The sequence below is a fragment of the Drosophila subpulchrella genome, chromosome 2R (genome assembly GCF_014743375.2).
Source record: "Drosophila subpulchrella strain 33 F10 #4 breed RU33 chromosome 2R, RU_Dsub_v1.1 Primary Assembly, whole genome shotgun sequence".
In the NCBI taxonomy this organism is placed as follows: domain Eukaryota; kingdom Metazoa; phylum Arthropoda; class Insecta; order Diptera; family Drosophilidae; genus Drosophila; species Drosophila subpulchrella.
In genome coordinates, this window is record NC_050611.1 from 8971454 (window position 1) to 8985002 (window position 13549).

The 13549-nt window shown below is 39.1% G+C and overlaps 2 protein-coding genes across 4 annotated transcripts in view; one reads left to right on the forward strand and one right to left on the reverse strand.

Moving 5' to 3' along the window:
* LOC119549407 (cAMP-dependent protein kinase type II regulatory subunit) overlaps positions 1-11174 on the reverse strand; it is a 35164-nt gene extending 23990 nt beyond the window's left edge. For 2 of the 3 annotated variants that reach the window (XM_037857464.1, XM_037857466.1), the window contains exons 1-2: positions 10985-11174; positions 9144-9299 (exon numbers count right to left, since the gene is read on the reverse strand). The gene's annotated coding sequence lies outside the window, so the exon portion shown is untranslated. The remainder of the gene's footprint in view (positions 1-9143; positions 9300-10984) is intronic. The other variant, XM_037857465.1, reaches the window with a different exon arrangement.
* A 736-nt stretch (positions 11175-11910) lies between these two features.
* Positions 11911-13538, forward strand: LOC119550033 (putative methyltransferase C9orf114). The gene is made up of 2 exons (XM_037858460.1): positions 11911-12679; positions 12745-13538. The coding sequence occupies exons 1-2, from the start codon at positions 11971-11973 to the stop codon at positions 13479-13481; spliced, it is 1446 nt and encodes a 481-aa protein (XP_037714388.1). The 5' UTR covers positions 11911-11970; the 3' UTR covers positions 13482-13538.
* Positions 13539-13549: the final 11 nt, after the last annotated feature.

A 13549-nucleotide genomic window follows, 5' to 3' on the forward strand; every position in this document is an offset into this window, starting at 1 on the left:
GATTTCCTGTAACAATTACTTAGAGGTAGGTTTCGATATTAAAAAAACAACATTCAGAATTTTAAAATCTATAAGGACTTTCCCATAATTCGAGCAACCGCTGTTGTATACTGTTTGTGTGGCAGCAGAGAAAACTCAGAGCTTTTCTCGCCTAATGGCAAGATGCGAACCTCTGAATTGCGTTGTTATATTTTGATTTTGCTTAATGAAATATATGTTGTATACTGCTTGTGTGGCGGCAGGGAAAAAAGCAGAGTTGCTTTACACTGCTTTACACTGATGTTTTTGATGTTGGCTTTTTCTATTAAGCTGATTTATTTGTTATTATGATTTATTTAACTCTTATAAATGAAAATAATATTATTTTAGTTACCAAACGAACCATTTCAAATTTTTAGCAATATACCTCATATGTGGGCCACTAAAAGACCTCAAACTGTGTTTTATTTTTCATGTTTTGTATGGGTTTGTTTTGTAGAATGTTTCCTATACCTACAAGTGCCAGAAAGTGGGTTCGACAAGGCGAACTAGGCTGTAATGGTAGCTGCAACTGCAACTGGCGGTGACATCGAGTGCCTGTCCTGCATTGGACCCATACTAAATGGGCACTTAAAATTAGCCACAGCACATCGACCAAAAAACAATCGGCCAATTCAAACAAGCGAAAACAAAACAACACCATTCCATAAGCCGATGACGTGTAATACCTGTCATTGCACCAAAAACGACATAAAAAAACGGTGGAGGAGAAAAAGTTGATGAAAAAGCGGCAAGTATGACAGGCATTTGAAACGCTCGAGTGACATTTGTCGTGCGATAAATAAAACTGAGGCCATTTAGTCGACGGCGACACTCGTCGTGCCCAACTTCCTCCGAATGCATATTTAAATATTCAAATCGCTCAGAAATTCTCGCCATTCTACGCTGAGTACCACAAATTTACGGTTTCGGATACTTGGACACTTAACTCAAAATATGTGCGTCCCAAACAAATGGGACAGTGATTAGACACAAGCCATTGACAAAGGCCGCAAATTAATTGCATAATTAGCATTGTATCGGGCCAACCAAAAAAAAAAATGGTAAAACAAATTGCAATTCGGCGTTGTGTTAAATGTCCAAAGCAATTGACGGAAAAATATTTCATTTCATTTCTAAATAAATGCTCAGCGAAGCGATTTCAATGAATTAATTACACTCGCTTGGACAATTAGTTTTTTAAATCAAAATGTGCTAATCAAATCGATTGGAAAACACAACAACACGTCATTTAAATGTGGTAGAAATTATATTTGTACACATTTTATGAATATACTATGCATTTGTTATAAGCAAAATAAACACAATATAATTAAAACATAGCATTATAAGTATAAATATTGTGAATAAAATAACTATTTAATAAAAGCTTTATCTTGTCCTTTAAAAGGAAATGTAACTATAATGTATTATTCAAATAAACACATATGTATCTAGTAGATACTATCTACAGCAGATGTTTGCCTCAATTTAATTTCACTTCCGTAAAGATAATTTAATTAAGCAATAAAATGCCAACCCATTAGGTGTTCAAAAATCAGCTAATTAAATATATCCAGCTACCAGAAATAATAAAATTAATTTAAATAAATTCTTCGAAAGATCAATAAAATTGTATTCAGCTTAACTCAATGATTTCTTTCAGACACTACAATTGGCAAATAAATCAACTGAGAAATAAACTGCCAAGCTTATTAAAATGTCATAAAACTTACGAACGAAGCCAGAAATAACAAGCAAAAAAAATATTTAAATCAGAAGCCGTCGAAAGTCTGTGAAATAAAATACAATCACTCCCCTCCCCCGATTTTCGACCCACTCAAAACTTTATCTTTTTTTTCGTATTCCCCTTTCGACCGCAACAACAATGGAAATGGGATAAAAATCGTATGTAAATATATATAAGGAGAATAAAAACTGTTGCTTGGCGCCCATAAAGAAAAAGAGCAACGAAATGGGAACACCAGCGACAACTTATGTTTATTTATGGGTTGCATATGTTCTGAGAGTTTGTGTATATTTTTCTGTGGGCGTGGCAGTCGCAGAGCTCGCACATATATATGCACCAAATATGTACAATGTGCACATATATCTTTTTTAAAAAGTCAGCTTTACAAAAGCGCAACATGTAGCTGGGATTTTATGCCCCCAAGACCCTCTATCCTGGCAAATGTTTTCACTGGCCTCCCCCAAAACAGTTTGGTATGAAAAATTAAATTTACTCAACTCATCGTTGTTTTTCTTTTTTTCCATCCACAGCCACCCTTGCCAGTGTTTTATGGCCATTACACGTGGCAGAATTTGCCAAAACTTTTTAGGTAAAAATTAATGTTGGTCCTAAGACTTGGGTGACGGAGAAACATAAGGTAAATTCAGAGGAAAAAAGTACCCAGGAAAGAGAGAAAGTGGCAGAGTCAAATTTTCACTGAATTTAAACGGGCTTTAAACTTGTTTCAACACTTTAAGCTTTTTGACACCGAATCAAAGGTCCAGAACCTTTTCTGAAAAAAAGGGACAAAACAAGAGATAGCAAAAAACATAAGACCGAACAATGGGTTCAAAACTTAACCAAATAATCTTAAAATCAACAAACAAAAGGAAAACGAATCTACTGCCGAAAATAAAAAAAACATTTCCCATTGCCACAAAATAATGTCAACAAGAAAACATCATTTTGGGACCAAGAGATTTCCATGGGATACACATGCGGCCAGGATTAAATAATAAAACAGATTTCACATCTCTCAGTTGAATAAATATTCCATAATTAAATTGCCTGCAATGTCTTGGGGCAGTACAGCTCGGTTCGGAGAGAAATAAATTAAGTCGGGCTGCTCTCGACCGAAGAGTACACCCTTAATTTGCAAACTTGACTATACGCACTGGGGTTACGGGGGTGTGGGCCTAGACAGAAAGCCCTTAAATTATCAATTAGGATGCCCCCAAAGTCTGCCATGTGTGGGCAGTTATTCAAAGGAAATTTCAGAGAAAAGGTCACTTAAGTATTTCATAAATAGCCTGAATGCCAGGCGCGTTTTCTGTTTGCCAAGGTGGGTGGCAGTCCTCTTTGAACATTATCAAAAAAGGAGACTTTAAAACCCCCTTTCGGAACCTCTAATCAAGCTGGGAACTTAGCTGGTTAATTAGCAGAATTATTAAAATTCCAGGTCTCTAACTTTTTAGTATATAAGTTTTTTAAAGAAGAAATAAAAAATTGGCTGAAAAAAGAGTATCTTTTATGCAATGCGTAATAATCTTGGTCAAAAAGTTATCGTAGAATTTTTGTAAACGTATTTTGGAGGTTCCATTGTTTTATTATTAAGGTCATTAGTCTTTAAATTAATTCTCAATCGACTATTAAAATATCTCTTTGGTGTCTTGTAGTAATTTCAAGCACTTTTAAATAGCAACTTTCTTATAGACCACGGCTACCATTCCACTGGCTGTATTTTATTTCTATATATAACTTTAAAGTATCCAATATCTGGTTATATTTAAAACTTTCCCATGCCCCAACTAGTCAACATGTCACTTAACTCGGGTGAAATTGTTTGCCCTGGCTTCCCATGCCTGAGCAGAGAATAACTACCTTTCATTGGAACAATCGAATCTAAAGCAATTATCCAATTTCTTGAAAACAGCCATTCGTACTTATACAAAATCTATTTATATGTATGTAACTGGGTAGTGACTCGTCAAGCGGCCAAAGATTACAAACTGTACGTGGGCAAATAGAAGTAATGCCGGCCCGTTTTGGGATGTGTGGGTCGTTCCTTTGACCACTCTCTCCATAAGACGGGGGCAAACAAGAGCCACCCACCACCACCACCACCACTCCGGCGGCCTTCGCTTCGTGGCTCCAATTGACGTCACGCAGCTGCTTGACTTTTGATGTTTGCCTGTGGGCAACACAACAAGCTCGTCAGCTGGCCTTCGGGCACGGGAGTGGTTCAGGGGGGCGGAGGGGGGAGGGGGTCTTAACCCAACAGGGGTTAAGGGGAAAAATTGTTAAATCGATGAAAGTCAAAGTTTTGTCAGATACCAAGCAGTAGCTCTGCAAAGTGCGTGAGTGGGACAGCCCGTAAGGGAAATAGACTGGCAACAGCAGCCAGATAATGCCGCTGCCCATCAGCCAGTCAATCATTTCCATCCACCATACCCTCTGAAAACCATAAGAACCCTCCCCCACCTGGCCACTATAAAAAGCAAAGTTTTGCAATCAACAAAAGTTAAAAGTTACCATCGCACTAGAAAAGTTTTTCTAATTAGTGAGGACTCGGAACCGCAGGTGTCATCGGCCAAAAGGCGTCATCAAATCAAACTCATTTTGGCGGCACATACACACGAGTACACGATATAATGATAAGCTCCGACCTTGGAGATAGGCAAACTGAATAGTTTAAATGGAATACATTATGATGATTTTTTAAAATATTTTGCCAGACTTAAAAATATGTTTTAATAAGTATTTTACCAAGCACAAGCTGTTATTTTTATTTATTTATTTAATTTAAGATACCATTTAAAAAATAAAACATTCATTAATAATATAATAATCAATAAATATTTTTAAGATCGTTTATGATGACCTTGGACCTACTTAAGATATAAACCATTTAGAAAACTCCTATTATTTTAGTAGTCTCCAGATGTCTCCGTTTTAATAATGAAAATATTAAAAGAACTGAACATGTATTCCATTTTAAAAAATAAAACCTCCATTACTAGGTCCACTTCTTTAAAGAAGCTGTCAATAAACATATTAAAGATCGCTTATGATGACCTTAGACCTACTTAAGATATAAACCATTTAGAAAACTCCTATTATTTTAGCAACCTCCAGATGTATTACCATTTTAATAATGAAAACATGGACAGTGAAAGCACTCAGAATTTAAATCGGTTGAAGGCAAACGGCGTCATCGAATCAAACCTATTTAGCATGCACATAGGAGATATACGTGTATATATAGTGATAAGCCAAGACTTTAGATATAAGTAAGTCCGCGGCAAATGCGTCAGTGGGCGGCAGATAAGTTATCAGTCGCCGGGGATTTCAGATTGAGACAGACTCGAGACGAGAAGTCAGTGGGTCAATCTGGCCCACAATATTACCATTCCTCTTCTCGCCAGACTGCTGACACATGTATGTTTTATATATATTTGCAGATCCTGTGCGTGGGTCGGTTTTTTATTTCGGCATTCAGCACTTTTTCTGCTGAGCTGCAGACAAATGCCGTGCATATTAAAGTCCACACAGAGACAATGAAATTTATGGCTTTCGCACAAAAGCAGGTCCAAAATTTACGACTAATAAACCGCAGCGGGCAGAAACGAAATGAAAATGCGGCCAGCTTTTAGCTCGCATTTGGACGATGACACATTTCAGGGGACCTGTCATCGGCTGCCCCACAAGAAGTGACATCTGTGGCATATTGACAAGCTGGGAAAACTGAAATCGAGACACCGATAAATGGAGAAACCGAACCGAATGGGATCAATGGGCCCGTAGATCGGTAGTTAATTGGCTGACGGCGGCGTATACGTAATCTATTTTGAACTCTGTCAACTAATAATAGTTTTTGCCTCACGTGCCGCGTCTGCTTATCGCGGCTCCCTAACTTTATCTTTTATATATACATATATATATATATATGTGTGGGAAAAATAAAACTTAATCAAGTTAAGTATCCAGGGAGCGAGGAGGCCAAATGACTGGGATCAGGCGAAGGAAAGCCAATGGAAACTTTGGCCCTGCCATCAAAGCAAAATGCGGTTGCCCTCCTAATTAGTTCGAAAAGGTCTTAGACGGCAACAAAAAAAAGAGGAAAGTAAGGAAAACTTCCCAAGTTCGTATAATCAAATGAGCTAAGAAAACGAAGCTGGTAAAGGAGGGGGCTTCCTGCAAACACGACAACTAAATCCCACTTGGCTCACAAAAGCGCCAGAAGTTGACAAACAAAATGGTTTGGAATTGTGGCTTATGAGAAACCTTAAAATTAAATACTTAGTATATCTTAAATCCAGTTTATAAGAAACTATTATATTATTATTATGTTATTATATATTACTATAATTAAATGATAAACAACACATTTTACTCAACAAACAAAGTTTAGAAATTCTGTAATTCAGTAAGTATTAAATAAAAAGAAATATTAAATCCTTTTAAAATGCGCCCAACAATTTAAAATAAATTGGTAATAACAAAAACAAAAATAAACAGAACCATTTGATATAGTGGGTCTGAATTTTACGGCTGTCTCAAATCAGTAAAAGAATGTAAGAACTAAAAAAACCTTAAGCCTTTCTAGAATGCATGTAATAATTTCCAATGCCTCTTAACTAAATTTCAATTAGAAAAATAACCGAATCATCTGTTAATAATGTGTCTAAATTCTGCGGCCGTCTCGAATCGATTTTCCCATTCTAATTGGTGGAACAAAATTGCGTCTACGACATAAAAAGCAAATTATTGAAGAGCTTCCCGAATCTGAAAAGAAATCTGGATCCCCCCGAGCACTACGTACATATATAGTACATACGTACATAAAGAAAGAGGGCCGTGTTGGGTGGTTTGATTTAATTTTTTGTTCGCTTTTTCTTGGCCGAAGGTCGTGGCTTTTATTGGCCGTTTTCGTTCCGTTCGTTTCTTCTTTCCTTTTGGCCAAACAATTAAATTTTTGCTGTGTGAATATTTCTTTTCATTTCGCTTTTTTTCTTTGATTGCTGGGGTGGCGTGGTGAGCAAGGGGAAAATTATGATTATTTATTCAGGCAGCACCAAAATAATGTTGTGGGCCACTTTTTGAAGAAGACGCAAATTATGCGCAATAACTTTTTTGAAGAGTGTGACTCAGTTTGGGCATGGAAATTTCATATTTACACATAATTTATCAACATCCGTCCGAGTTTCGAGGCATTATCGCCGCAACTCAAAAACTTGGGAAACTAATTAATAATATCAACTAAGTTTCCAAAGCTGATTTTCATGTTTTTCGCCCAGGTGGAAATTGAATACACAGCGAATATTGCGCATACGCCGTGTTGCCTTTGTTTACGCGATGCGTTCTATTTCTGGATTGCAAAAATTAATTGCGAATCAGAATTTAAAAACAATTTTCCCAGCCAATTGTTTGGCATAAAAGAGAATGAAATGAAAGATGTATATCGGCGGGAATAAAAACAAAATACCAAAGAGCCCAAAAAAAAAAACGAGGACAATAAAAAAGCGTTCTTCGACGCCTTTGTCCTTTCGGTTTTATGATGAGTTTTTCACGTGCCGCCGTTCACCCTTGTCAATTCCAGTTTCGGGATACCTAAAAAATATAAAACATGAAAGGAAGCCAAAGGACTCTTGTCAATAAAAACTGCCTTAAAGCCGACTGGTAACTTTTTCATTAGTTCGTTTTTTTTTTTGTTGAGGGGCGGAGCTTAACTACAAATTTCGCTTTGTATTTTTAGAACATCATTTCCCATTGCCAGGCAAAAATATTACTGATGATTTTTTATTCCAGAGCGCGGCCCATTATGGTTTGGTCGAAGCCACGGGGAAAATCAATCAATAAACGAGGAATCCCAGCTGAAACTAAGCCGGGCCATAAGCTCCACGGGTCCAGGAAACGTGAGGACATGACGGGAATCCGCTCTCGTCCTACGACAATGGGGAAAGGGAACGGCATAAGGACCTTTCAAGGGTGGTGGCCCCGGGGCCCCATTGAGTCGAATACGCATTGAAGTCGCCCTGCCCTGCCACCAATTTATTTATCTATGTATCTGCCCCACAACCTCGCCCTCTCAACTTGGAATTGAATTTGGCTTGGAAATTGTGTGTTTTGCCGCTGATGGATGGTTGTCTCTCGCCTGTTGGCCAACTGTATTGCCAGCTTTTCGTTCCCATTCGCTGCGAGAATGCCAAGTATACAAAATGGAATTAATTACAAATACAGCTCATCGAGGACTGTTATCGGGATTTCAGTTGCGAAAGGAGAAAAGAGGATTTTCAAAAGAAGAAAAGTAGTTGGATTACGGAAAATGTAGCCCCAGATGTAACCAAGGACTTTAGCTTTAGGTGTATTTCAAAGGCATTCAGAAACTTTAGACCAACATGTTGATTCAAAAATAAATGCAACACGGTTTTTATATGTTCTAGTTTTTAGTTCTAAATTAAGACAAAAAAATTCTCCGAAATTCTGGCATTAAATTATTCAGTATATTAGTATATTCAGATCCTCAAGCTCCTTATATAAAGGTATTCTTTCTATCAGAATATATTTTTTTTGCACAATAAGCATATCAAATATCAGAAGTTTTAGGCCAACTTAATGATGAAAGGATAAAAGCAACACGGTTTTTATAAGTTCTAGTTTAAAGTTCTAAGTTAAAATTGAACAAAATTCCCCGAATTTTATTGCCCAAAAAGCATATTAAATGTAAATTCCTACCCAGATTGTAACATATTATTAATAATTTTTATAAACTTACCCAAACCTTTTTCCTTTTTGCAGTAATTCATTTATTGCATCATAAAAGCTCCTAAAACAATTTAAATAATTTACGAGTTTATGTTCGGATACCTGAGCACAGTCATAAAAAAAGTGTCTGGAAATCACCTGACCGAAAGATAAACTCCATAACAATAATATTTACCTGCTCTACTTTCGATTCTACGATTCTTTGTAAGTAAAAAATGATATTGCTCCTGGTTCTAAACGGTTTAATTTCTTGGGTAGTAATAGATTATATTATAGTTTCCTACCGAATATTCATAGCTTTTTTAGCCCAGAACCCCATTCAGTTATCAAAAGGTATATTATTCCGCTTGTTTCCGAATATCTCTGGCATTCCTGAGCACTGCGGTCCCCCAGCACCCCCATATCACCCCACCTGGCTCTCCCACCTGCTTAAGTAGGCGACTTTGCTGGCTTATTTAATTTCTGTTTGCTTTTTAGTTGTGTTTGTTTATCAAGCCATGCCAACCCTTGAGCAATTGATAAGCGCGTGAAATATTTAATCGCACGGGGAGGCAAACAGAAATGGCAGCAGAATCGGAATCGGCATAAAACCGTGGAAATGGAATGGATTCGAATGCGAAGTGGGACTCACCTGACTTTCTGCTTGGCTGTCACCTGCTGGCGATGTTGTTTTTCCTTTTTTTTGGTGGCGAATCTCCTGCGTCCACCTGTTTCACCTGCTCCTCCTGCTTTTCTTCTGCTATTTCTTCTTGGCCTTTTTCCTTCGCCTGTCTCTCGCTCTTTATGGCTAAAACCAAATTTAATTTGTTACTTTCCTGCAGGTTTTTCTTGTTGCTGTTGCTGTTGTTGTTGTGTTGAGCGTGGACTTTGATGTTTTAACAAAAATTCGTTTATTACATTTTGATGGGAAAAGCGTTTTTACTGAGATTTTAACGATTTCTGTTTTCCATGCGATACACATTTGAAAAGCCAATAAGACGAACTACTGCAATTAAGCTAATTGGAATTGTGCACAGCGCATGTTTAGCAACTTTTTATTTTTCGGTTTTATTTGAACTTTAAATAATAACGAGGTCTAAGTCCACATTCTAAATTCTTTGCTCTCTTTTATTAAATTTTCAGCTATTTTGTTTCAAGTTTTTAAACTAAATATTCTATCTAAAAATCTGAAAATAATAGCGCTCCCCATTTTAATAAAGGATTTAAATTTGACTATCTGTTTTTCGTTCGTGTAAACTGTTTGATTAACTCAGAAGCCGAAAGTATTTTTCGCTTAAATAAATATATTTGTTTTTGTGTTTAATTTCTCAGTGTGCTTAACCGCAATTGTTGTTTATTTTTCAACTGCTATAGTGGGCAACCAAAATTGTGTTTTTGGGTTTTAAATAATGTATGGCCGAATTTTGGTTGGCATCTCGCAAAAGCAATTAAAGAAACTTATTGGCTTTCTGCACAGCGCATGCTTATCATTGATTTATGTTTCACTTTTGTTTAAACTTTTAAAGAGAAACAGGTTTTTCGGTTTTTCGGCTTTTCGCCCATGTAATTGTTCAATTTATTTGGCCTAAATAAACATTTTTGTTTGTGTATACTTTAGCAGCCACCTGAAATCGTTGAGGTGTATATGCTGTATTTTCGGTTGATTTTGTTGCTGTTTGCAACTCCTACACTGGCCCCCAAAAATTGTGTTTCTTATTGTTCACCATTTTTTTAGCTTTGTAATAATATATGGGCAAATTCTGATTGGCATCTTGCAAGGCAGTCGCCCCTGACCCAATTTTCGATTATCGATAGGAGTCGATAGTGCAGCTGCATTGTCAGTTATTTTTCGAAGAGGTTGTCGCTAATTAGGCCTAATTTCAAGCCAGATATGATCTTGTAAATTAAATGCTGATTAGAAGTAATTAGTTAAGTGATCGATGCACTTGTTTGGTAATTAAGACTTGGAAAAAGTGCGCTCAAAACCGGCATTTGAATCATATGCGCAAGCCTCTCTCTTTTCCCGCTCCCTTTCTCTCTCTCACGAGATCCCCTTTCTCCACCTGCACTCCACTATCTCTCTCTCTGTTTCCCCGCCTCTGCCTCTCTCTTTTTCACACGCAGCTCTCGTGTTTATTGATTGTCCCCCACCGAAAAAAACCTTCAAGTAACAACAACAACAACAACAGCAACGGATAGGTAGATTTCTGTATGTATGTATATTGTATTTTTTGGGGGGAGGGAAGGGGGCTGGCACGGTAGGCCACCTACACCACCCCCCGCCCACCACCCACCTCGTTTTTTATTACGCGCACGTAGTGTGGTTTTTTTTGCTCTCTTCTCTCACATTTTTACATACACTTGCACAATTGAAGATAGAGAGAGAGAGCGAGAGCAGGTGAGTGCGGGCGGTGGCGGGGGGCGGGGCGAAACTGGAGTTAATTGGCGAGCACGCTTTTCGGTTTTTCGGGCTTTTCTCTTCGCTGCAATTACTTTTTCAATTTTTAAACGCACATAATTCACCAATCCACCGACGCACAACGGCACACGTTCTACAACTTTCCCACCGGCGATTCAACCGCTGTTACTTGGTAGATTTTTTTTGAATATTTTTAATGGCAAACGTAAACAAGTGCGAACGGTGAAATATATCGCTAGCAGAAGCCTCTATATTCCGATTCCGAGTCAGGCAAAAAATTACAAAAAGTTTTGGATTGCGGGTTGCTTAAATAGACTCGCTGCTCCCGCAAAGCTCGCTCTCAGCGAAAGTTCTCTCACGGGGAAGCTCTCTGGCGTGTGGGTGAAAAAATACTATTGGAAAATACCAAAGGGGGGCAATTGTGACGTCAGTTTGCAGGGGGTGGCAACGTAGGCACACGAAAATGTAACGGAATTTGAAGTTTAAAATTTGGCTTACAAGACTATCTTATTTATTTTCAAAACAAGTTTTTTTTTTCAAAATATCGTTATGTAGATTAAAAAAAGGCAAAATATTTCGCATTTAAATTGAAATTTTAAAACTTATTTTACAAATATAGTTTTTTATATAACATCTAAAAAAGCCTATGAAATAATATTATTCTAAACAAATTATTTTAATAATATACTAAAATTAGCGGTTCAAATAAGAATGTATCTATGCCTAATTGAATTGTAAACCACACCTAAGCAATAATATGTATTAATATATTATTTAATGCATTGTATTAATAAGCAATGTCAATATAACTGAATTTGTTACTTAAATTAGCATTTTTAAGAGCTTTGACCTTGTAGATTAGTATTATTTATACCTATCGTACCACAAAACCTCAAAAGGCCAAAGTGGTTCTCTCACTGGAGAGAGTACTGTTGCCTATCGCAGTTTTCCTTAAAAAAATACCATACATCGATTAATACCAACATACCAGAACATTGTTGTCTTGCACGTGCGTGGTTTGTTGTCAGCGTTTTAACTTTGATAATTCTTAATTAAAACCATGCCCGCCGCCCCCGCAGCCAGCAATGGCAAGCCCACGGAGCCGCACAAATCCTGGAAGAAGGTGAACGAGGAGCGGAAGGCGCTGAAGCGCCAGCGCAAGCAGGACAAGCTGCTCAAGGAGCTGCAGCAGGCACAGGAGGCGGAGTCCCAAGCGGAGCAGGCCGCCAATGGAGCCCAGACGAAGGACAGGCCCAATCCCTCCACCCTGAGCATAGCTGTGCCCGGTTCCATTCTCGAGAATGCCCAATCCGCCGAGCTGCGCGCCTATGTGGCCGGTCAAATAGCCCGGGCAGCCTGCATCTTTCGAGTGAACGAGGTGATCGTCTTCGACGACGTGGGCATAGCCACTGCCCGCGAAACGAAGCGCAGCTACGAGCCGGATGCGGAGGGCACTGGCACTGGCACCGTGCGCAGCAGCTCCCTGCAACTGGCCCGCATCCTGCAGTACCTGGAGTGCCCGCAGTATCTGCGCAAGTACTTCTTTCCGCTGCACAAGGACCTCAAGTATTCCGGGCTGCTGAATCCTCTAGACACGCCGCACCATCTCCGGATGCAGAGCAAGTTCCGGTATCGCGAGGGCGTCATATGTGACAAGAAGGCCAAGGAGGGGCATAGCTACGCAAATGTAGGACTGCTCAACGACGTTCTGGTGGACAAGGCCATTGAGCCCGGCGTCAGGGTGACTGTGAAAATGGAACCCCAAAATGGTAGGCCCTAATTATAAATATGAGTTGCTCTAAATCCTTAACTAAGGTATACTTTTTACCTCCAGAGTCTAGCAGAAAACAGCGCGGAACCCTCGTCAGCCCTGATGAGCCGCGTCGGGAAACTGGCGTCTATTGGGGCTACCAGGTGCGCATCGCCCACTCACTGTCGGAGATTTTCACAAAATCACCCTACGATTCCGGCTACGATGTGACGCTGGGAACCTCGGATCGAGGCACCAACGTCCATGAGGTTCCTAGCCAATCCTATAGCTTTAAGCACATGCTTATCGTGTTTGGAGGACTGCAGGGCCTGGAGTCTGCGCTGGCCAACGACGAAAAGCTGACTGTGGATGATCCGGAGCTGCTGTTCGATCACTACGTGAATGTTCTGCCCCGGCAAGGATCCCGAACCATTCGAACGGAGGAAGCCTTGCTGATTGCTTTGGCAGCTCTGCAGGAAAAACTGAAACCGGAAGTGGCCGATGTGGAGACTGATCTAAGTGATCTGTTGCCCAAGAGCGAGGATACTGGCATTTCTGTGCGCAGAGATGCATTAGTTAGCAAAAAGCAGAAGAAAAGGAAACCAGTGGAGGACACTCCAGAAGCACCAGTCGCTGATGAACCTGCTCCGCCGGAACCATTGCCCAAAGTGACTCGACTGACGGCCAATCCTTTCGGCGATCCATCCGCGAGTTCTGGAAAAATCACCCCCGCAGATGACGACTTTGAAGTAGTTTCCTCCACAACCGTTTCTGGAACAAAGAAATCGAGTGCAAATAATGATTTGAGTAGGTTCGATTGAATGGAATAGTTGGAATTTTATTTTTGTAAATATACAGATCCATATGTGTTGCTTACAGTTTCGTTTTT